This window comes from Lepidochelys kempii, chromosome 2 (genome assembly GCF_965140265.1).
Source record: "Lepidochelys kempii isolate rLepKem1 chromosome 2, rLepKem1.hap2, whole genome shotgun sequence".
NCBI classification, from domain to species: domain Eukaryota; kingdom Metazoa; phylum Chordata; order Testudines; family Cheloniidae; genus Lepidochelys; species Lepidochelys kempii.
The window spans coordinates 53,931,247-53,955,736 of NC_133257.1; the positions used below are offsets into that span (position 1 = coordinate 53,931,247).

At 41.3% G+C, this 24,490-nt stretch overlaps 1 protein-coding gene across 2 annotated transcripts in view; it reads right to left on the bottom strand.

The window, feature by feature from the left end:
- Window positions 1-11,639: 11,639 nt before the first annotated feature.
- Window positions 11,640-24,490, bottom strand: part of PKIA (cAMP-dependent protein kinase inhibitor alpha) — a 68,525-nt gene continuing 55,674 nt past the window's right edge. For both annotated transcript variants that reach the window (XM_073329380.1, XM_073329381.1), the window contains exons 2-3: window positions 20,724-20,901; window positions 11,640-13,883 (exon numbers count right to left, since the gene is read on the bottom strand). In XM_073329380.1, the coding sequence (XP_073185481.1) occupies window positions 13,804-13,883; window positions 20,724-20,874 (231 nt within the window). In that variant the 5' untranslated portion in view covers window positions 20,875-20,901 and the 3' untranslated portion in view covers window positions 11,640-13,803. The remainder of the gene's footprint in view (window positions 13,884-20,723; window positions 20,902-24,490) is intronic.

Below are 24,490 nucleotides of genomic sequence, written 5' to 3' on the forward strand. Positions count from 1 at the left end.
GCATGAGTCAGCAACAGATTTTTGGCAGGAAAGGTGGAGAAAGTGGAAGGGATCCAAAGTAGATGTGAAGTCATTCAAACTAATACTGATTCAGCCCTGGGGAAATAAACAGTTTGGCAGAGACTTTTGCATTTACACTGCACACTGAAAAGTACCCAATTGCTGTTTTCATGTTGTGACATGTTTGGAACTATTGATAGTTTTCTTTGTAAGTCAAATTGCACATTTTACATCTCTTAGGTCCTGTAGCACTGAGCACCTCTGATACAATGGCAGATTTAAAATGATTAAAATTACCTAGTTTCTCTTTCTGCACTCACATACCTCCCTTTATACTTCATTGTCCCAACAGGAGCTGCTCTCTTGTGGGCATTGTGCCCCTGAAGTCAATGGATACTGGCCCTTGATGATGGGCAATCACTTGTTACTGAGCATGATCATTTTCCGTGGGCGTTATGGGTCCTCAGGTCGCTAATAAGGCCAATCCTTGAACCACAGGTTCTATTGCAATGTGGGCAGATGTTTTCAGGCTCAGCAGGAGGCTGTTGACCATAACTGGAAACCAGTCTCTTCTTCCTCCTCTTGAGCTTCTCAGCGAACAAGTTCAAAATGCAGGGGGACCATCATGTAGGACTTCACTCCATTTTAAGTGATCCTGGACAAGTGTTGATGTCAATATTACACTTTAGGTTGTCCTTCAGCAAGTGCTTATAATGCTTCCATTGTTCATGTTATGGTGCCCTTCTTTCAGCTGAGAGAAAAGGACCTGTTTTGGGAGGCGATGGTCTGGCATCTGGTCAACAACATGACTAGTCCAGCAGAATTGCTGATAGATGATCTGCCTCAATACTGGTAGTCTTTGCCTCTTCCAGAACACTAATATTGGTGCACCTGTCTTCCCATTTGATATTCAGAATCTTACAAAGGCAGCATTGACGGTGTTTCTCAAGGACTTTCAAGTGGCATCTATAGGTTGTCCAAGTTTTGGACCCATACAACAGTGTTGGGAGAATAACGGCTTGATAAACAAGAAGCTTGGTGTCTGTTCAAATGTTGTGATCTTCAAAAACCCTGTGCTATAAACAAGAAAAAGCTACACTGGGACAGCTCAGGCAATATTGAAATTTTGCATCAATATCTGCCTTGGATGAAATAGCTTCCAAGGTAGAGGAAATGATCAACATTCTCCAGTGCCACGCCATTGATTTTGATAGATGGGGAATGTAATACCTCATTTAGAGAGGGCTGATCATATCAAGACTAAAATGCTCTAAGAATGAAACCAAGACAAGCGTAAGCATCGGCAAACACATTCAAGATAGTTTGAAGATCTTTCTCAGAGTGGACAAAGATTTCATTATCAGCATACTGAAGTGCCACAATAGATGTTGTGGAGATCTTACTCTTGGCTTTCAGCCTGCTAAGACTGAACAGCTTTCCATCCATTCTGTAGCAATTAGGTAAAAAATGACGGCAATAAAAACTACAAACATTGTTGGAGCAATGATACAGCCCTGTTTGAGTCCTGTTTGTACTTTGAAAGGTTCACTCTGGAAGCCAGTGCTGCTCAGAACATTTGCTTTCATGAAGCAATTTTAGGACATTGGATGTCCTGATAAATACATCAATCTTAGAAAGTACAGTCCAGAAGGAACAGCGATTCACTGAATCAAAGGCTTTAGTTAGATCAATAAAAGCCATGTACTGTGGTCGGTTTTGCTCCGGACACTTTTCTTGCAGCTGCCATGCTGTGAAGATCACATCCACAATTGCACGACATGGTCAGAAACCACTGTGTGACTCCAATAAAATTTCTTCTGACAGGGGCAGAGTCAGGTTTGAAGGATCTGTGCCAGAACTTTGCCTGCAATGGCTAGGAGGGAGATACCATGGTAATTCCCACAGTCCACTTTATTCCCTTTCCTGAAGAGGGTGACAATCAGGGCATTCCTCATTTCACAGGGTATCTCCTCCTTTATCCAGATTTTAAGGATAAGCAAGTAAAGCTGCCAAATTAGCTCTGGTCTGCTGTCTTTAAAGATTTCAGCAGGGATCCCATCTAGACCTGCTGCCTTGTTGTTCTTTATCTGCTTGGTGGCATTGTGTACCTCATCCAAATTGGGAGGGTCTCCAAGCTCATCCCTAAATGATCATTGAGGGATTTGCTCAAGGACTTCATTTGCAACCATAGAATTACTGGCCCTACTTTGTGTCTGGAAGATATATACACACCCTTTTGTAACCTGGATCCTGGTCATGTGACCAGGATAAGGAAATAGAGATCAGTCCTTTATCAGCACCCTGGTGTATCCTACTCTTGTAATAATGCTTCTGTCTTCTAGTCTTGTTATTTGGAATTTCTCATGGTACTTTGTATTTATCAGAAATCAGGGATTAAACTACCTGCCAATGGCAAGTCTCATTACTCCCAATTATTGCAACGGTAAACTTTTATTTTAAGCCTATTGTAGGTAAATCAAAACCAGCTCCTAACTTGCTATGAACATTATACCTAAAGCCTAAGGATTGCTGGTGAATCTTACCCATATGCTCAGGGTTTAGCTGATCGCCATATTTGGCGTCGGGAAGGAATTTTCCTCCAGGGCAGATTGCAAGAGGCCCTAGAGGTATTTCGCCTTCCTCTGTAGCATGGGTCACTTGCTGGAGGATTCTCTGCTTCTTGAAGTCTTTAAACCACAATTTGAGGACTTCAATAGCTCAGACATAGGTGAAAGGTTTTTTGCAGGCATGGTGGGTGAAATTCTGTGGCCTGCGTTGTGCAGGAGGTCAGACTAGATGATCATAATGGTCCCTTCTGACCTAAATATCTATGAAAAATCTATGAGAGTGGCAAAGAAAGAAAGTAATTTGAGGAGAATTGCTGTTAGATGAGAAAAGGAGTACTTGTGGCACCTTAGAGACTAACCAATTTATTTGAGCATGAGCTTTCGTGAGCTACAGCTCACTTCATCAGTGAAGTGCTCAAATAAATTGGTTAGTCTCTAAGGTGCCACAAGTACTCCTTTTCTTTTTGCGAATACAGACTAACACGGCTGTTACTCTGAAACCTGTTAGATGAGAGAATCCAGGATTGAATTCTGTGGTCATCCTTTTGGCAGTCAGTAGCCTGTATGAAGACAGGACAGTTAGATTCCTGAACTTAGTACAGCTACCTAAGCTAGATGCAAAGGTTTCTCCCTTTGAGGAAATAAAACTTTTGGGAATGGTCTGAGGCAGAATACATCTTTTAATTCTCTTGGTGAAAAACTCTGGGTGAGGCATCAGACCCAGGTAAAGGAATACATACAATATTTTGTTCTTATGATTTCAACTAGTCTTGATTTTTTTTTTCCCCTGGATCCTCCTTTCTAGTTCAGACATCCCTTTCCACCATCAGATGGATTTTATTTCTAAATTCTTCTACTTAAAATGCTACAGATGGCCACCAGGAGGCAGATGTGTTTTGTTAATCAACTATTAGATTCCAGATTTATTACTGATTTAACAACATTTAAACAAACAACTTTCAAAATCTTCAGATTTGTTTAGGTCAGCACTGCAAGAGAGCTTTTCGCCTATGACCATTTGTTCTTCTTGTCCTTGCCCCCTTATTTTCTTTAAATTTAAGTTTAATTTTAGGGTGGGGGAAATTTTCTAAAAAAAAATAAAATTATTAGCACAGGGAGGTTTTATTTTAAATGTGCTTCCTGTTATTGTTACAAGTAGCTTGTTCTTCTGCTTGCTCCCAGAGTGAAGTTATAATTCTCTGGAAGAATCTTAGAAATTACAGGTAGAAAGACCTAAATTATTTGGTGCATCCCTTGCCCTGACAACATGCATTGTTCCCTGAAGTACATTTTACAAAGGGATTGAGGACATCAGTTTGTTGCTAGACAAATGATGAACATAATGTGAAGTTACAAAGACTACATTTTGACTTCACTTCAGGATTAGATATAGGGTTGTGAAATAAAAAAGCTCACTGAAATATAAACGTATCTTATGCGTAACTGCCTTTATCAGTAAAATGAGTAAGCAGCACTATAAACAGTTACATAGATTAGTAAGCATCTAGGCAGGTGGGTGTCTCCTTCACTGTCAGTCTCTGAGGGAGGCCACACCTCTTTTCTGACACACTCCTGAAACAACAGTCTAAGTAAAGGGGCGGGAGGGGGGGGAGGTAGCAGGGCAGAGCCACAAATAGTTCCGGGGCCCAGGCTCTCAACCAGGGCAGGGCACCAAACAAAGAATCAGCAGGGGTTGAGCACACTACAAACTATCCACAGTCCTAGCTCAGACAGTAGACTAGGCCAGGCCTCCTAGCCTGAGGTGGGGTGGTGGGGACACACGGGCCCTCTTGACTCCACATCACAGCCCAGGGTCCTAACAGAGCCAGAGCAGTTTGCCACTGGGTCAGTAGGGATCCAGCCACAACACACTGACTTAGAGTCAGCCAGCACCATAGCCAGACAGTAATCAGCTGTTCCTGGGCCACTTCCTCCCCTCCCTTCAAGGTGTACCTGAACCCCCAAGGTCATCCTCCATCTCCCCAGGGTACACTGCCAGTGGCACTCCCAGCAGCTCCTCAGCATCAGGCACGTCTAGCAGTCCCGGTACCTGGGATGGGTCCTTGAGACAATAGAAATCTTCCACCAGTTCCAGCAGCAGACTAGAAGCATCTGCCTCCCTCAGAAGCTTCCACTCAAATGAGCTGCAGGGCCCTCCTTTTATACTTCCTGTTCCTTTCCCGCCCTTTTGCTTCTGGCATAGTGGCCTAGGTCTTCCTGGTTCCAACCACGAGGGGGCATCTGGCTCTCCCTTGCTGTCAGTCTCTGAGGGAGGCCATACCCCTTTGCTACAAAATTAAATATAACATTATGATGGGATTATCTGTTAGAAGTATAAATATTTATATTGTGGTAGCATCAAAAGGCCACAACTAGGATTGGGGTCCCATTTGGCTGTGCAATGTACAAACACAGAAGACCCAGTCGCTGTCTGGGAGGATTTACAATCTAAAATCTAAATATAACATCTGTACAAGTTCTTTGGTGGCCTCTTGGAAAGCACTAACAACTAAGATATATCTCCCCTAAAGACTAGATTTAAAGCAGTGTTGGGCATGTTGATATAAAATATCACTTGGGCACTGAGTACCCTTTCTTATAATAGATATTTGTATTTAATACCATTTGGACTTCATAGGGTCACTAAGTTACAGATCAGTGTTAATGACCAGACAAGCCCTTCTCAGACAGCTGTGCAAATGTTGCCTGTGCACTAAAAATGACAGTTCAAAATTGCTTCTGTTTTTGTAGGTTTGTAGTTTCTGCTCAGTTCTACGGGTGGTATATGTTAATGAAGCCAGTGTAAAGTGTATGAGTACACTTGCAGTGTTAACTTACATATCCCAAAGGAAGTGTTACCACAGATAAAAAGCTGGGAATTTGAGGAAATGGTATAGATAAGAGGGTAGACTGCAGAAATATGATTAAATTTATTTTATGAGGCAAAGGGTGATATCCTGGTGGTACTAATAGGAAACATGAGGGATGGTGAAAGTGACATATAGACTCCAAGGCAGGTAGATATGGCTACAATTTTGTCTGCATGCTAGTTATTTTAACTTCAAAGTAACAATTAAAAAAACCCTCATGAATCTTCATTGGGGCAAAGGAACATTTTTGCTAACATGTACAAACTGATATTTGTGCTAGTTTCTATCTTTAGAGGGACCACTGGTATCCAAGCAGCAGTATCCTGCTAATGACACAGATTAAGAATAAATATAAAATTAAATGATAGCTCATGTTTCCAGAAAGCACTTCCTTAAAATGTGTATTTCTAGAAATTATATCATTGTTAGACAAAAATATCATTTTCCTGTTTCCCTAGGCAGGAACCCTAATCCCTCAGCTAACACAAGAACCACTGATCCATATGTTTGTGAGCTCCAGGCCGGATGACTGCAATGGGAGTCAATTCAGATGCTAAAGAAACTAACTGATGCACAGTGGAGCAAGCCCTGGCTAACACACACAGGCTGCCCAGAGTACATCCATCTGATAGCCCCACTACCTATCACCTGCATAACAAATAGGTTAAAATCCTGATACTCATTTGCAAAGTGGGCAGGGCAGGGCGTAATATCACTGAGACTGCCTCTCCCTCCTTGACCAAACTGATGTAACAATATTGCAGTCTGAATTAATGATGACTAGAGCCCTGCACGGATACAAAATTTGTAGCCACATTCGATTCGCAAACATGGTCTGTGGACATCTGCAGATATAAAGCACGTATCTGTAGTCTTGGAGGGTTCCACCACGCTCCCTCTATTTATTGTTGGATTGGCCTCTCATCTCTTTGTAAATAAAACCTGTGGCATTGCAGGCCCTTCCATAGTCAGAAGCTTTTCTTCTCAAGTGGAAGTAGCATTTCTTCACAGATCTCAGTGTGGATCCAGTTTAAGGAACAGAAGTGAGACTGCTTTGACAAGAAAGAATTAGTTATTAACTACAGAGAAATGTTACATCAACAAGGAAGGATACTAAACCATTTTGAATGGTGGTGTTCTGTTGTTGTAAATACCCATTGGGTTTAGAGATGGGGATGGCAGCTCTTCACATATACATTTGACAACTTTGTATCAGAGTATGGTGTCTGAACTATTATTTGGTGTTTGTTTTTAAAAAAAGGAATATAAGTTCTCAGTGCCATTAGTGACTGAATACACATACTGCAACGGAGAGCTATTTAAAAAAAATCTGAATTAAAACATCACGAATCATGAACATAGTGATGTAAGTTTTTCCAAACATTTGAGATCCCCTGCTGTGTTGAAGCATAACATGTTATCCAAAAAGTCTTGGGGTGGCAGGGAGAGAGAGACGTGTGTGTATAATCAAAGACTAAGTAGCCTTTCCTTTTCCCCACCCCATCTTTCCACCATGTGTATACAACATACTGCAAAAGGACCAAGTGTTGCTGCTGCCAAAAGATGTTGGTGCCACCACAGGAGCTGTACTATTTTCAACCTTTATGTTTAATTATTTGCTTTATATATAATAGTTAGAGAGATTTAGATTCCTGTTCAAACAGCTGTTGAAATTCAAAGTTGTTGTGAGATCCCATGAAAGATAGTCACGTACAACAGCTATTAATGCACTACCCCATAGTTCTGTTTGAATAGTGTGATTTACGTGACCCTCAATATGTACAGCAAAATAGTTGTAGCAATTAGCATGAATAAACATAAGTGGAATATGTATTACATACTTTCACCACCTGTCTTCATTTTAATTTTTCCTTTTTTTATTTAGAATCAACTGACCAAAGGTCTGTTGGTTTTTTTTAAATTCAGGATGAAGGCAAACAGGATTGTGTTTGGTATTTAGTCGGCAAGCATGCAGGAATTGAGGAAAAGTTTCCAGCTACATTTCTAATTTACAACATATTCTTGTTTGATCTAATTAAAACCTGAGGATTTAAGAGTATCTAGCCTCAGTGTCTCATTCTTCTTTGCGATGCATCATGCTCCCACTGTTGCAGTAAGGCTTTTCTCATGGAGCACATCACAATTATGGTTAAAAAACCTATAGCTAGTCTTAAGTCCATATATCAGCTAAATCATGAAAGGTGGCCCCTCACCCCAACATTGCCACATCCCTGTCACAGTTTAGGACAACTGCATCTGTATGTCCCCTCAGGGGTTCAGCAAGGGCACCCACTCTCAGCTTGCAGCTCCACACCTGTTGCCTTTCTGGGTGGAGACCTGTTTCTCTCCCTCCTGACCAGCAAAGACAGTCTGTCTCCTTGCTTTCCCCTCTGAGACCGATAGAGTGATTTTCACCAGTTGTAAGTTACTTCCTATGCAAGTTCCTACTTTATTCTTAAGGTAAAAATCACTACAGAGAAAACATTTTAAAACAATAAAATGCTAATGAGCTTAGTGGATATTACATCACTCTAAGGGTTTCTTTATGGTTACAAGTTTGTCAGAGCTTCAGCTCAGAATAAGCACCCAGTCTTAAGGGGCCTGTTGTGATAATTGGCCTACAAATTCACTCTCATTGTGAGCTCAGAAGTAAAAAGTATATGAAAGTTCATAAAATGTCACAATAATCTATAACAAGTCTTGAGAAAAGCTAGGTAAGGGAGACAGATTGAACGAGTCTAAACAAAAAGTCCTGCTGATATATTTAAGGACTGTGTTGAAATGATGGTTGGTAAAAACAGAAGATGTGGACCAGAAATTAATGAACCAAATAAATGTATATTAGGCCTAACTGGTGGACAAATGACGACATGAGCTATTCCACCATCACTCCCTTTTTGGGTCCTTAAAGAGACTTTGGTGGAAAAGATGGAAGAGAACCGAGGCTACTGAAGCAAAATGCCACTCTCCCATCTCCTGTGCCCGTAAGTCTTCGTCATTCTAATTCTGAGATGAGTTCGAACCAGACCATGCCAAAGAGAGGGACTCAGATAACTTTGCCACTTCCACTGGCTCCAGCTGAATCCCAAACACCATCTCGGATTAAACAGGAGCAGACTTTAACAGCAGCAGCAGCAGCAACTCCTCATCTCACCTTCTTCTTTTCCCCTGAGAGTTGTTACCATCTTTGATACCAACTAAGAGACGGTCAAAACTAAAGGACATGAGAACTGTTAAAATTAAAGCCTTTCAAATACAGAAAAGATGGAACACTTAGTATCTTTAATACAAGGTTAAAGGGATTTTTAATGGTGTGTTTGCCATAGTACTAAGCAGGCTGAAGTCTCTGTAAACCAAACCCCAGACTTTGTTTAACCCTGTTTATTGTTGGAGAGCGACTGGTTTACGTTAACACCTTTGGCCTGCTTATTCCAACTAAATGAATACAACAAGCCTCAGTAGGCCAAGTCCTTCCAATCCTCTTAAAAAAATTGAAGGCCTCTGTGGTCCCAGGGTCCTGTCTATTTGCTGGATCAAGAAGGCGGCCTCGAGTCAGTTTACAACCTAGGCTTGTATCTAAAAGTCTTTTCTTTGGCTGTTGGTCTCCGGAGAATCCAGTTTGAACAAATAAATATGCATCTCCCCAAAGGGTAGCTTTAAAGCCTGCTAATGGAGGAAGTTCATTAGCATCCCCCTCCCTACTAGAGAAGGTGAAAACACATACACCACATACACAATTGGATTTTGAATATGATGTACCCTGAAGGTGTTAATCCTTATACCAGTGGCTCTCAACCTTTCCAGACTACTGTAGCCCTTTCAGGAGTCTCATCTGTCTTGTGTACCCTCAAGTTTCACCTCACATAAAACTAGAAAATCAGATATAAAAATACAAGTGTCACACTATTACTGAAAAATTACTTACTTTCTCATTTTTAACCATATAATTCCAAAATAAATAGATTGGAACATAAATATTGGACTTACATTTCAGTGTATAGTACATAGAGCAGTATAAAGTAATTGTATAAAATGTTTGTTTATACTGACTTCACTAGTGCTTTATATGTAGCCTGTTGTAAAACTAGGTAAATATCTAGATAAGTTGATGTATCCCTTGGAAGACCTTTGCACACCCCCAGGGACAAACATACCCCTGGTTGAGAACCACTGCCTTATTCAATAAGGGCTAACTTATCTCACTAAAGTTTATCTTAATTCCTTAAGTTTTGTTCAGGATACTACACGGTTTTGTCAGTCTCTCACACTAACTATCCACTATGCCTCTGGAGAATATCATTTTCTGCATAAGGCCCTAATAAGGATATCATTAAGAGGAGCTGCCCTCCTACCAGCTGCTGGTGTGTGCTATTTGGTGACCACAGCATCTATTACTTGACCTCATGCTCCCCTGAGTCCCAGCTCCTTCATATCCACACCCTGTGGGGAAACGTCAAAGCATGTCTCCTGGTGTACAGGCCACAAGAAGGAGCTAGTACAGCATTCTCCTCCCACTACAAAGAAGGTGGAGAATCAGTTTAAAAAGAGACCAGTCAAGTCATCCAGCCCCCATCTCTACCAATGCATCACAGATTCCTATTTCAGAGGGAGATGGGGGAATCATGGAAAAAACAAAACCAAAAGACAGGAAGGAGAACATAATAGAACAGAACAAGGGAGCAAAAAAAGGGCCAGAAACCTTAATGCAGCATACCCAGGTAAGGGAGGCAGAACACATGGGACCAATGTCAAGGTGAAACAGTGGCTGCACCATAGTTACTGTGGTGTTACAGAGTTCACTTTTAACAGGAGCTTTAAGTCTTTATTTTGTGACAGTCTCACTGAAATGGCAAACACCAAAATATAGAATAGAAACTTTGAGCAGTATTTTCATGCTGGTTTGATGAAAAAGGAATTGATACCATGAGAATATTGAAGAGTTTTAAAATCACCCATTTTGGGCATTTTATTCCTGGTGGATTGTCTCACTTTCGTTTGTTCTTCTTTTGCAAGAAATCTAAAACACCGTGGGATGCGTCCTTTGTGGCAGAACATACTCCACCTACACAGAAACTTAAAAGCATAGAAATAAGTTAGAGGAAAGACTTATTCATTCCTTTCCACCTTCCCATTGCCTGCAACAGTGCCCCTAGCATACTTATGGCATGACTATTCAGATGCATGGAATGTGTGCAAGTCAGATGTGCTGATCTGTTGATTTAAAAGCATTCAAGGATCATTGCTAAGATTTGACATTAGAGTGCAAGTATGATGTAGTAAGGGTTCTTACTGTTTTTCTGGTATCTGTTGCAGATGGAAGTGAAAGCCTTATAGAGTGTGTTATCAATAGCATAGGCAAGACGAAGGTGGAAAGGAATGCACAAGTGTTTCCCTTAATTTCTGATTTCCATGCTTTTAAAGGTTTTGGTAGCTACATCATGTCCTGCTACAACTTCAGCCACCACTAAATGTAGTATTCCATTTGTTAATAGGACCAACAAAGACAATATGGGGAAGAGTGTGAAGGACAGAAATGTGAGGGGATAAGGGAAGGGAACACTATGAAAAAAGAGCCCCCGGAATAGCCCACCTTAACAGTTGTAGCCATTCTACAGAATTTTTAAGTCACCCTATTAAGTCCATGTTGGTTACATCCTTTAGGTTTTTAGAGTAATTTCTATAGAATCATATTGGATTAAAATTCCCAAACTCACTAGGACTTTTCCCACAAGAGATGAGACAATAAGGCATGGGGAAAGGTAAAGGACAGAGGATAGGGCAGTGGGGATTTAGAGACAGCCAAGAAGTGATGGAATTGCATATTTAGGGCCCAATTCTGCCACCCTTCCTCAAGTTAAGTGGAAACTTGAACTGAGGCACTCTGATGCTAGAGAGAGAAGCAACTTATATGTAGAGTTCTTGCGATAAAACATAGTACAGTGCCATCTCAGCGTAGAAGCAGCAGAACTGGGTTCTTAGAAAAACAAGAAAGGTACCACTTTTCCCTTAAGAAAGATGAGCATAGGAAGCACAGCAAGACGGGAATAAATAAAGGGGAAAGAACAAATACGAATTAGAGATGGAAGGAGAAAATGGAATTCTAGTCCATGAAATAGGAGACTGAAGAAGGAAAACATACTGAGATGGGGGGAAAAAATGGAGAAAATAAGCAAGGACAAAACACTTGGGCTAATGCATTATATTTATTTATTCCTGCTGGTACTCCTTGATGTCATTTTCCTAGCAAATATCCAACACAGCTGTAAATCTGGAGGAAGGGAATAGCAAAATGATGTTTTGTTGGGAACTAGAGAGTCTTACTTCTTTGCACTGTTAGTGCTGGGATGACGTTAACTGTTTCATGCCACAGTGGAAAATCATGCTCCCCCCTCCGAATTTCAAGTCTTGATGCAGAAATGAGGGGAAACCTTTGAACGACAATTTAGTTTTCTTCAAAGGAACGCCAAGGGAAACCAATCAAGGCACAATTAGTATGAGTTTATCAGCAGTTAGCTTGAAAGAAAACAGGCTACTCCTGCAGGCACCAGAAATGCTACGAGTTTGACAGCCAGATATCCAACTTCCAGACAACAGGAGGTAAAAGGGGCCAGACTGTGCTAATGAACCACAGGCAAACTGCTGGTTTGTTATTTATTAACACTAATAAATGAGCTCATAATACCGATCAGAGAGTTTACACATCTCACAAAAAATTCCATGTGACAAGTATCATGATACATATTGTAGAAACAACAGCCGTGGCCGTAACAGTAAATAATGTTTCATTAACTGATGAGTAATATACCAGAAAGCAATCACACTAGTAATCAGTAAGAATTTACAAACATTAAAAAGTGCATAACATTTGAAACAAAAGGAAAAAATGTGACATCACCACCTATTAAAAAAAAAAAGCTTCTCTTTTTACCCTGTGATTGGTGCAAATGCAGGTGCCACAGTAGTAGTCATTCTTCTCACTCACCTAGATCAGGGAGACATGGGATTGCCCCAAGACTAAGCACTAGGGTAAATCTCTGGCCTTTTTTGCCCAGGGAAAATTGACCATCATAGCTACTGCAGAATATCTTATTCTAGAATAGTTATTCCAAAGTAATTTACCCAGGTGGACGTATTATTCTGGAGTCAGAGTGACTTTCTTCCAAAATAAATAATTAATCTTCTCACAAAAGCAGAGGAGTTATTTTTGAATAAAATGACTTTTAATTCTGGAATGAAAGTCCACAGAGGGGAGTTATTCCAGAATAGCTTCAATTATATCAGAATAGTTATTCCGGAACAGTTGTTCTGGAACAGTCAGGCTGGTCAATTTCTCTCATGTAGACAACAGCTAGGTTTAACAGCAGGAACCACAGCTTCACCAGCACCATGGGCTTCATTATTTTCAAATCAATGTTTTTCAAACCATACAGGTTATACATTTACTCTAAAACAACAATAATAAAATGTTTGGACTTTCTCTTCTTTTTTAAAAAAGCCCAGAGAAAGATTTATAAATCCAAGAAAAAAATATAGGGGAAAAAACAAAATGTAAAGATTCAGTTTGAATCCCGGATCTGCAACGAACTACAGTCAAGTGGCTGAACTGTACCACAGATACAAGACATACCGAACTGAGGGAATATTCACATTAGTGAATCACTCTGAAGGCTCATCTAGTAATAAACTGGAGTGCTGATGAGTCAATAGTTTTAGGCATAATCAATTTAGCAGTTGACATTTTAATTTGTCATGTGCACACCACCACATTATGCAAAAAAACAGCCCTTTCAAACAAGTGATAGAAAAATTCACAGTAACAGAAATATTCTTCATAAGCATTTGAGACAGGGCAGGGTGGAGCGTCTAAGTAGTACAATACAAAACATTGTAAATAACAGAGCTGTAAATCACAGATGCAGAGTTCTAAAACCAGTGCTTTCTACACAGTTCTTTTACTAGGTGATCACTTTGGCCAGAGAATTTTAAACTCTGAGGATCACTCAAACCTTTGCCACAGAACACAATTAAATCCTCTGATGGTTCAAAGACCATTTGCTACAAGAATTATCTATTTTGTTCTACTTTCTACAAGCATTCCCATCAAGTGGTTGTTATGAAAAGATCCATCCGATGACAATGTCCCACGATTAATAACGTTTCAACCATTGCTAATGACAGAGGTAGAACAAATTCTGTCTGCTGTCACAGCCTGTGTCCCCATTTTTAGCATTATGTTGAGCAGGTTCCAGCAGTGAAATGCATCCATTTTCTTTTCCACCAGCTTGCTCATGGAAACAAATTTGTTCCAGTAAACTCCTGCAGTCTGCAAACATCCAGCAGCTGCTCCTGTCGGTCAAAGTTGGATGTCAGCTTTCTTGTTTCGCTGCTTCCCCCTGGGCCTCCCCTGCTTGTTCAGTTGGGTTTCTTTGTGCATCTCCTTCGCCTTCTGCAAGGAACAAACAAAGGAGGGGAATGACTGGGGAAAAAACTAACCGGTTTTCAGACTGATCCATTCTAGATCTGTATTTTGCTCCTGGAATAAAATTTTATCCTTTGCCAAATTTAAGAATTTTGCAGTGTTATTGTAGCTGTGTTGGTCCCAGGATATTGGAGAGATAAGATAGGTGTGGTAATATCTTTTATTGCTCCAACTTCTATTGGTAAAAGAGACAAGCTTTCAGAAGTTGGTCCAATAAAAGGATACTGCCTCACCCCCATGGTCTCTCAAAATTTAAGAAGTGTCAGAAGATATCTGAGAAATAAAGTCAAAAGGAGAACTACGATGTTGACAAAATAATGGTGCATTTAATTCAAATACGCTTTAACGATACCCTATATTGATGAAATATCAAGACTGCATATTTAAAGACATGTTGACAAACCTGTTTCTGGCTGAACAGTTATAGTCTATCATTGCAAGTAACATTAAGATTACTAAAACAAAGATGTTAACAGTTTTCCAGGTTTCTTTACCATGTTAATTTGACTATATAAGAAAATCATTGTTTGTACTGTGCCTAAATACAGCTCTCTGGTGGGCTATACAATTATGGTAGAAAAGTACCATATTAAACAATAGAGGTAAAATTATTTTTTAAATTAATTCACTATGTGTAGTACTTTCTCCACGGACCACACTCCACATATGCCACTACTTCTGCTTCTACTTCTGCTTCTACTCCACATATGCCACTACTTCTACTGTCTCATTATAAGCCACACGAATGATTTGCAGACTGGAAAATATGTCTTACAGTGATAGACTTAAGGAGTTCAGTCAATTTAGTTAATCTAAAAGAAGGTTAAGAGGTGACTTCATAATGGCCTATAAGTACCTACAAGAGCAAAACACATCTGATAGGAAAGGGCTCTTTTAGCTGCTAGATAACAAGATCCAATGGTTGGAAGTTGAAGCTAGACAAATTCAGTTTGGAATAAGAAGGTAGTTAACCACTGAAACAATTTACCAAGCAAAGTGGTGGATTATTTGTCACTTGTACTCTAAAGATTGAATTACAGCATAAATTATAGGGCTCGATGCATGAATTACTGGGTGAAATTCTATAGCCCAAGTCATGCTTAGGTCAGATTAGAGGATCATAAGGCCTTATGGCCTCAAACATCTAAACATTGTCACAGGGTGTGTCAAGGTTGATTCCTCACTCTGGCACTTCGAGTGCAAAGGTGGGGGCACACAAGGATTTTAAAAATTAATACATGCCACTCCAGGCTTGTATTAAACTCCCAAGGTTACAGCTTTTCTCTGACTTTGGCTTGGTAAACATTCTCACCACTCAAATGCAAAACCCCTTTGAAACCCAGAAAGGCGCACTTGGGAATTCCTTCCTGTGGGATACCCTCAAGCCCTTTCACCCCCCTCCCCCCCAGAGAAGAGCAGAGAAAGGAAAACAAAGAAATCAGCTGTTGCCACCAGCTAATTAAAAAAAACATGCACAAACCTCTTGGAACACCAAAAATCCAATCCTGTTTTTAAAAAGGTAAATTTTATTAAAAACAAAAAGAAAGAATACACATCTGGAACTTAGGCTTTTGCTAGATTTAAAAAACCCACTTACAAAAATTAAACATCAACAATAACTTTCTTGAGGTCCAGCTTAAAGGTTACAGCAAAACAAAAGCATTTGGGTTTAGCACAGAAGAGTCCACTAGCCCTAAGAAATAAACAGAAATAAACGTAATTGCATCTTTCTAAACATTCCTGATCTACTCACACATTTGGGGGTTCCAAGTAAGTGTTCTAGGTATGATCTGATGATCTATGATCATACCTGGCTTAAAGCTGCTTATAGCACAACTGCTCCCTGTTCCCCTCTTTCCTGGAGAACAACAACAGCACACAAAGGGAAAGCTTTTTCCCCCAATTTTAAAAAGTTCTAGCCTTTCCATTGGCTCTTTTGGTCAGGTGCCCACTCCTTTTCTTTTATCTAGCCAGGGAGAGTTTTTAACCCTTTAGAGGTAAAGCGAGAAGAGAACAGCCACCAAGAGGGACTTTATAACTAAATGGCTGGCTGTCCGTCCATAAAAGGGAGTGACCCCCGCCGCCCTTCATTTATCACAGGGTGATGGCCCCTTTAAGGGGAAATGGGCCAGTAACATCTGTGCCATAATTAATTAGGTGCTTTCCAGCCTGGGGGCTAAGGAGGGTCAGGTGGTAGTTTATGGACACCTGGGCCTTATTAGAAGACTGACAAAGCTCTGTTTAGGGAGTTAAACACAGTGGGCGGGAAGCCTTCTGTGGGAGGCAGAGAGCCAGGGTCTGCAGGAGGCTGGGTACTGCAGGGCTCTATACCGGAGTAAAGAGGAACAACAGATAGTAGACAGACTTCTATGGAAGGCCCAAAGTGAGAGTCTGCAGGAGACTGAGGGGACTTCCAGAGAAGGAGCCTGGAAGTTGGGGATCTATCCCAGAGAGAGAGACAGACACACACACACAAAAACGCAGAAGGGACTGGGAACAGGGCCCAGAGGCAGGGCATTGGAGAAGCCCTGAAGGCCAGAAGAATCCTTTTGTTTCTTTGGGACTTTTGTTTGGACTTATTACTTCAAAAGGGGATTGAACTCAGAGTGAGCCAGCCCGAGGGCTGAGCCACAAACTCTAGCGGGGAGGAAACTGAGGAAGGGAGTGCCTGCAGTGCCACACACAGCCAGCAGGGCATTACATTACAGTACACCCTGTGACTATTTTGTAGGCCGTTCCACTATTTGAACATAGTAAGGTAAAAAAAATATTGTGGTTTAACCATCTATGCATAATCTTTTATTAATTCAAGTGACACTGAATATCTGCAACTGTATCTTCATGCACACACCCACTCATGAAACCATTCACTTCTCTATGAATATGCAGTGGCACAGCACAAATAAATAAAATACCAAGTTCATGCAGAGCATCAGCTATTAAGGGTGAACTTTTCATAACTTCCTGTTGATAAGAAAATTTACAATAATGATAATTACCAACCTGACCAAAGGTAACGCATGGGAGGTTGCTATTTGGATGCATTCACTAACACTGATGCTTATTCTATTAATTACGGGCTGACTTATAGATAATACTTTTTAAAAAATACTTTTTGTTGCCATCCTTTTTCTCCGAACACCTGCCAGTATCTGCATTGCACCAATTCCTCAGATCCTGCAGTCCGCTCTTCCCTAACCCACCATTATCAATGACCAAACAATTAATAGGGATTCTATTTGCATATGGACACCTCCTACTTGAAGATAAAGTAAGTCTCCTCTTCCCAGCTGAAAGCTCTGAACTTTTTCCTTGCCTCAAAGCCTCCCATTTATCTTTTTGAACACTCTAGTATATATATTGACAAAAGTGACTGTAAAATCTGATTTTCAGTGCCCTCTCTGGCTCATCCCACTCCACACACAGTGAACAGTTCTGGAGCTTTAATATTTCTCTTGACCTGCAGGGAGAATTGTGGTGAGGAATAGCTTCCTGCATATGATTCCGGAGCACAGTGCAATGTTAAGGCTCCAGGAGTGAACTTTCCTTTAAGGATTCTTCTCAAGTCATTCCATCACTGACCAATCTATAACACCAGTTGTCTTGCATTTGCCGCCACTGACATTTGCTCTGAGACTCATTGAGTGAAATATGGTATTACATCCAAAAATCATGATTGGCTTAAAAATAAATGTTAAAAACCAGAAAGTAAATAGAAACAACCTGAGGTTCCACGGTGCTCTTGGGCCACGTTTTCAAGCTTTTTTCCTGAAACCATAAGGGCTAGAATCTTATTTGAAAAAAAACAAAACAAAAAACAAAACACACATTTGCAGAGATTCTCATGCAATGTTTTGATTCCAGCAGGTGGGTTTTAAGAAATGAAATATCACAAGACTTGCCATAAAATTGTGAGAGTTGGCAACACTAGAAATACTTTAAATATTACTGCCAATGACCTCTCTGATCAATCTCTAATTTATTTTCCCTTCCAGATATTCTTGGTCTTTTATGGTCCATTAACTCTCCCAGAGGTTATATCACTGACTTAATCCTATCAAAATTTATCTTCTCCTCTACTCATTTTTACTGATCCAAACTTAAGCTATCATTCCAATTCTGTATTGCTCTGCCTAAATCAACAGTCTTGCTTTACTCTGAGATGCCTGGACCCTCTCAGTTTTCACAAGGAGGCATCCCTCTCAACTTCTCACCTGCCAATTCTATTCCCTACTCTCTCTGACAAAACTGCATATACTGTACCTATAACTTTTTTCCCCTTGAGCAATTTGTATCCATCTAATCTCATAAACCAACATCCCTCACTCTACTTTTTAACCTTGGTATATGGGTCACTTTTGCTAAATCAGGCGCTGGGCTAGTCTGTACTGAATTCTGAATTAAACAAATGCTTCAAATTGGGTTTCATCATCTATTTTGACAAGGTGAAAGCTTAGCTGCTGAGCTAACAACTTCTCTAAGAGTACACAAGTATAAAACCCTGCTCTCTGTTGTCAGCCATTACAGAGGGCACAGATATCTCAAGTTTCCTGTTGTGGTTTCCATACTTATCCAATCTGAAAAGCAATTCTCCCACAGGAATAAAAGTCACATTGCTGCAAAAAAGGACAGTATGTATTTATTTTAAATACACTATTCATTAAATATGCCCACTAGGAAGTTGCTCATTACAGCTGATTTATTTTGACTAGAGAGTACTGGAGTACTTGTTTTGAAGGAATAGCCTTATACATAATTATGTGCACTTTTGCAAACAAATATGAAGTAGAAGATGAGAGTCAAATTTTGGACCTACCAACTTAGTTGAGTTTGTCACTATATTGGTGTAATTTAACTAATAAGAGCACCGTTCAGCACAAATAGTCTGACACCTTTTTGGCAGCACGTACATTGGCAACGTCAGTCTGTTCCTCACCAACAGGTGTCTACATCAGAAAGCTGCCAAAACTGGCAAGCAGCACCAGGTACAGGACAGGCCTGGAGAGTGATCTACTCTCTTACCCTGACACAGGTTTGGTGGGGCATCCTTTTCTGCCATTGGTGTAACAGTGCTAGGGACACTGCAGAAGACCTCAGTTTGAGACTTTTGATTTGGCACCTTTAAAAGAACTACATTCACTTTGTAAAATCAGTTGGGGGGGGGGGGGCAGAGAACAACGCTCCAAAAAAATCCAGACCATTCCCAATCCGGAAGGTTAAACTACATAGTTGGATATATTGTTAAGAGGAGGTAGGATGGCATTTCCATGTACCTTGTTAACCTTATAAGATTTTATGGGCTGCTCTGAAAACTTGTCTGAAATTATTAGCATTTACATAAGCTGCAAGAGAGGTCTCAGACAAATTAAATATAATCTTGAAACATGTATCAAATTTAGGCTAATCATTATTTAGCCATTCCCAGGGTTTATGAAGATTCAGGATCTTAAGTCTCCTTCTCATCACAGCAAAGCCTACTGTATCTACGTGATAAATATGCTAACACGAATTAAATCAAATTCCTTTGAATGATCACAAAAGTCACTCTAGCTAGTAATTGCTCCTTCATCATTAAGAGATACTGAACGTAGTCAAAACACTGAAGTTTGACTGTGTAATTGCAGTTTTGTAAAATGTAAATTTATGGTAGGAAGACAGTTTAAGGGGAGAAGTTGAATCTTAGCTGTAGGAATTTTGAGTATACAGCCCCAGAAGGCTGTATATGGCGATTGCATTGGAGGTGGATCTACTAAGGATACAAGATGGCTTTTTACACAAGTCCAGGAAGACAAACAAACAAACTCCACAGTCTCTATGCCGATCTGTTCAGTGGAGAGAGAAACTGTCAAATCTCTCTGTTCCCACTGAAACAGCATGTGGGGCCCTTCAAGCTACTGCTTGCCACTGGCCTGTCCTTTCTGAGACCCATTGTCTTCTCCTCCAATTAGGGCCAAACAATCTGCTGCAGATGGAGCAAGTATAGGTTTATGTCAGGGCTATTAGAAGCAAAGGAAAGAAATGTCAGTATTTACTACAGGGTGTGGGTGTGTGTGTGTGTCAATAGAAAAAGAAGCTTCAAATAAAACAAAACAAGAATAATCACATGAGTATCACTGTCTTTTAACTGCTGTACAAATAGTAATTACTGCTCACAATAATCTTTTAGATAGGAATGTCTTATTCCCAGTATACAGTTGGAAAAGCAGAGAGAAAGCGTAAATGAGTTGGTGCAAGCCCGCACACTGTACTAATAGCAGAGCCAAGACTAAAAAACACAAAGACAAACATACACAACTGAACAACTCAGGCATGTCTGGCTCCTAGGCTGTGTCCACTAGCCTACCCCATAGCCTCCAATGAGGCAAGAGTGGGTGTATAACCAAACACTGGAGACGAAGCCTCCCCGCAAAAACAAAAACACAAAACCCCACATTAAAAACCAACCATAAAGGCATTTACAGTTACCTTCTGAACTGACTTTTAACCTTCTTATTTTTTCACAATGGAAAGACTATTTGATCTTCTGTAAGCAAAACCCTTATATAGGTCACCAGCTCCAACGCACTGTAGAAAATCACTACTCATTTCGGTTGTGTGTCGAGTTTGGGAAGAGAAGCCATTTTTAAATCTGAGCTTCTGTATGAGTAGCAAAACCCACTGATTCTGCAACATCAGATGAAGGGCTGGAGTTTATCCATTCACCCATGGGGAGCAGTGTGTGTGTGCGCCAACCAGATTTACTAAAGTACTCATTTCTTCCGTTTTCTTTTTTGTAAACAGCTGAAATAAAAGAATACAAGTGCTTACCTCTTTTGTTTATATCAAGTTCTGATAACTTTAGAGATAGTTCACTAGAGTTCCCACTTGTAGAGGACACCAGGATATCATGTAGCGCATTTCTTCTACCTGTTCTTCCTGAAGCAATAAAATCTGCATATGTAGATTCCACATCAGTCATTGCTAACAAATATCCACATAGCAGTACCTAAATAGGGAACAGGAAAAAGGTCCATATTTAAAACATGGGAAAGGCAAAAAGGACAGGGAGACAGAAGAGGACAGCTAGATGCCTCCGATCATGAAAAATGAAACCTTTAAAATGTGCTGGATTTACAGAAGTAACACAGAGACCCCTCAAACTACTGAAGTTGGCAAATTAAGAGAATAAAATGAATAAAAATAAAAAGTGCAAGGATGTTGTCCAACAAATGTTCTTTATTAAACTATTTTTACAACTGTAGTTTAAATATGTGAAAGAATATTTCATAATACAGTCATAAGTGCATTTTTTTAATGATAAATTTAGTAACTTAACTCTGCTATATAGTGTTTGCTGGAAAGTGGGAGTTGGAAAGAGTTCTTTTCTGCATGAAATACGAAGTACACAGATTAACAGAGTTTGAATTAGTGAAGTTCTGCTTTGTTTCTGCATGTTTAACGTTCTTCTCGGCAGTGGAGAGATTGTGGTTTGATAATGTTGGTACTGTATATACCACTAGGGCTTCATAAGTAAATTTGCTTTGCTGTGGTATCAGCTCCAAAGTGAATGCATTGCAATAAAGCCACTGAAGTCGGTGGAGCTATGTTGATTTACACCTACTGAGGATCTGATCTGCACCATCTCCTCGTGGTTCAATACCTCTCCTCTCCTTTCCCTTTACAGGAGAATTTTATTACAAATGTTCTTGAAAAACCATTTGTAGGCTTCCTTTTGACAATCATATTTCTTTTATGTGCCCAAACTCCATTAGCATGCTCACCTAAAGTTTCCTGCAGAGATCTAGACAGGTAGGTTTCATTAATGAAATTTCAGAAAAGTTATGTCTGCTACACCAGTACTTGATAGAAAAGGGAGCACCAAGATCCACAAAGAAGAGGGTAGCATTACTCCTGAGCGAATTCTGCACCACTGTACATGTGCAGAATTTACGTCCTCCACAGATTTGATTGCTTCCCTGCAGAAAAATGACTTTCTGACAGGGATGCAAAGGGAAGCCACAAGAACCATCATGCGACCCTCCCCAAGCAGTATGTTTCGGGTGCCCAGGGCAGCCAGCAGAGAGGTAAATCACTCTGGGGCAAGGGGCGCGACTAGGGAAGACCAGATTGGTGGCTCCTACCCTGCACTGGGCTGCTAGTCCCAGCTGGGCTGGGGAAGACGGGACTTCCTCTTCCCCTGCATGGCTTTCAGGACCATGTCAGACCCACCCCTAGATTTCTCCCCTGGCTGTAGGAAGTGCTGCAAACTTCCCCACCTCCCCCTATGCTTCCTGCATCCCTTGCTCCTCAGCTGCAGTGGGAGGGATCACTGTACAGGGAGCTGCTCCCCCATCCGCCCAACCCCCATGCATCCAGACCCCCTCATACCCAAACCTTCCCACTGAGCCTCATCCCCTCCACACACCCAGAATCACCTCCATCCCCAAGCCCCACTCTCCCTGCACCTGGACCACCCCACTGAGCTACCCACACCCAGATCCCACTCCACCGAGCCCCAACCATCTTCACCTGGACTCCCCCGCAGAGTCCCATTACCATTGCATCCAGAACAATCCAACAAGCCCCTGCGCATCCAGATTTCCCCCCTGGCCCCGGATCCCCCACTGAGCCACCAGCATCCAGACTGCCCCCCACAGAACCTTCTCAACCCATACCTGGATCCCCCCACACTAAGCCCCTCCACACTTGGATCCTGTCCTGCTGAGCCTGCCTGCCCACACCTGGTGAACCTGGCATTGAGGGGTAGGGCCATGGGGTGTTTCTGGGGCAGGGTCAGTCCTTGTGCTGTACCAGGGTTGGGCGCAGTCTCACAGCTGAGTCCGTGTCCTGGGGCGGGGGGACAGAAGCTGCACTGTGATCTCCAACCTCTGTGCAGCCAGTGGCCTGTGCTCCCCAATGCCATGCTGGAACCTCTACATTTATTTGACAAATGAAATTAGCAGAATTTTTAATTTTTGGCACAGAATGCTCTCAGGAGTAGAGCATGCTTTGACCAAAGGTAACACTCATGGGGCCAAATTCTGCCCTCATTTACATTCCAGCTATTCCAGTGAAGCCACCAAAGGAAGAATTGGGTCCCTGATGCCAATTTAAACCTTGTTAAGTTGGTGAAAGTATGTCAACAATTCCACAGGAATGAGTGAAGGGTTATTTACTGAAAATGTACACAGCAAAAACCACTTTCATCCATTACCAAGACTTTTTTCGGGGGGTAAACAATGACCTAAAGATAGACCCATCCTCTGGATATCACAATGTGTTTATGTTGTCTATTTCGATTACATGTTAGGGACTACCTTCTGTGTCTTGCATAGGGCTGAACTCAACTGTCACATCATACATGGTTTTTTCCTTTTCTGCACTGTAAGGTCTGAGGCCTTCTTCTGCAGCCATATTAGGAGAGCAGCAGCCAGGAGCCAAGAAGCAGGAAGTCACATCCTCACATTCCTTCTAAATTACAGTAAAATAATGTAATACTGGGCTGCTAAGAAGGAGATCCTGCCCTAATAGCACCCACCAATCACCAGATAAAGAAACAAATCTTAAGATGTTTAAAAAAAACTTTGTTTGATAGCATTCTGTCTGGCAAGGAATCACTTAACAGTTGTGGGTGTGAAATCTCTACTACTTTATTCTTTTGCCTTTATGGTCCCTACTTTTCTATTGTTTATCTCTATGGCTTCTGCCTGGTTCTTTGATTGTTTCTGTTATGTAACTAATTTTTCAAGGTATAAATCAACTAAGGTGATGGGTATGATTGGTTGAAGAATTGTTTTGCAATATGCTAGGATTAGTCAAGGAATTATTTTGTAATACTTTAGTAAAATGATTGATTAAGGTATAGCTAAGCAGGACTCAAGTTTCACTATATAAACTGGGGTCCAAAAGAAAGTTCTTTGGAACCAACTCAGCTCAAGATCAGAGCTGCCAGATCTCAACACCCTGACAACTATATTGTGCAGAAGCTGAAGTCCCCAGATGACCTGATCCTGACTGGCCAGTAAGAAAAGTTATTGGGAGTGGTGAGCATTGTATGTTTAGCGGGTACATTCTGTTTTGGTGTTTGTTAATAGAGATTTAGGATATCACTGTGTAAGGCTCTTTCACTGGTAAAAGACCCTGCAAACCCACAGAGTGTAAGGCTATGTCTTGAGCTATGGAAGGGTAATGGTTGATGCCCTAGAGCAGCATTTCTCAAACTGAGGTCAATGGACCCTTGGGGGTCCCCAAGGGTACTTCAGGGGGTCCGCGGATCCCACTGAGAAACTCCTCCCCTTTCCTCCCAGTGCCTCCTTCATGCTGGGGAACTGCTGTGAAGGAGGTGCTGGGAGGGAGGGGTAGGAGCAGGGCACTTGGCTCCGTGCCAGCTGCTTCCAGGATAGGCAATGTCACTGCGGCCCCAGGGGGTGGGGCAAAGGGGTCTCCCCGTGCTGCCCCCGCCCCGAGTTCTGACTCCGCAGGTCCCATTGGCCAGGAATTGCAGCCAATGGGAGCTGCGGGGGCGGTGCCCGCAGGCTGGGGCAGTGCGAGGAGACCCCCTGCCCTCCCCTGCCTAGAAGCCTCTGCCAGAAGGA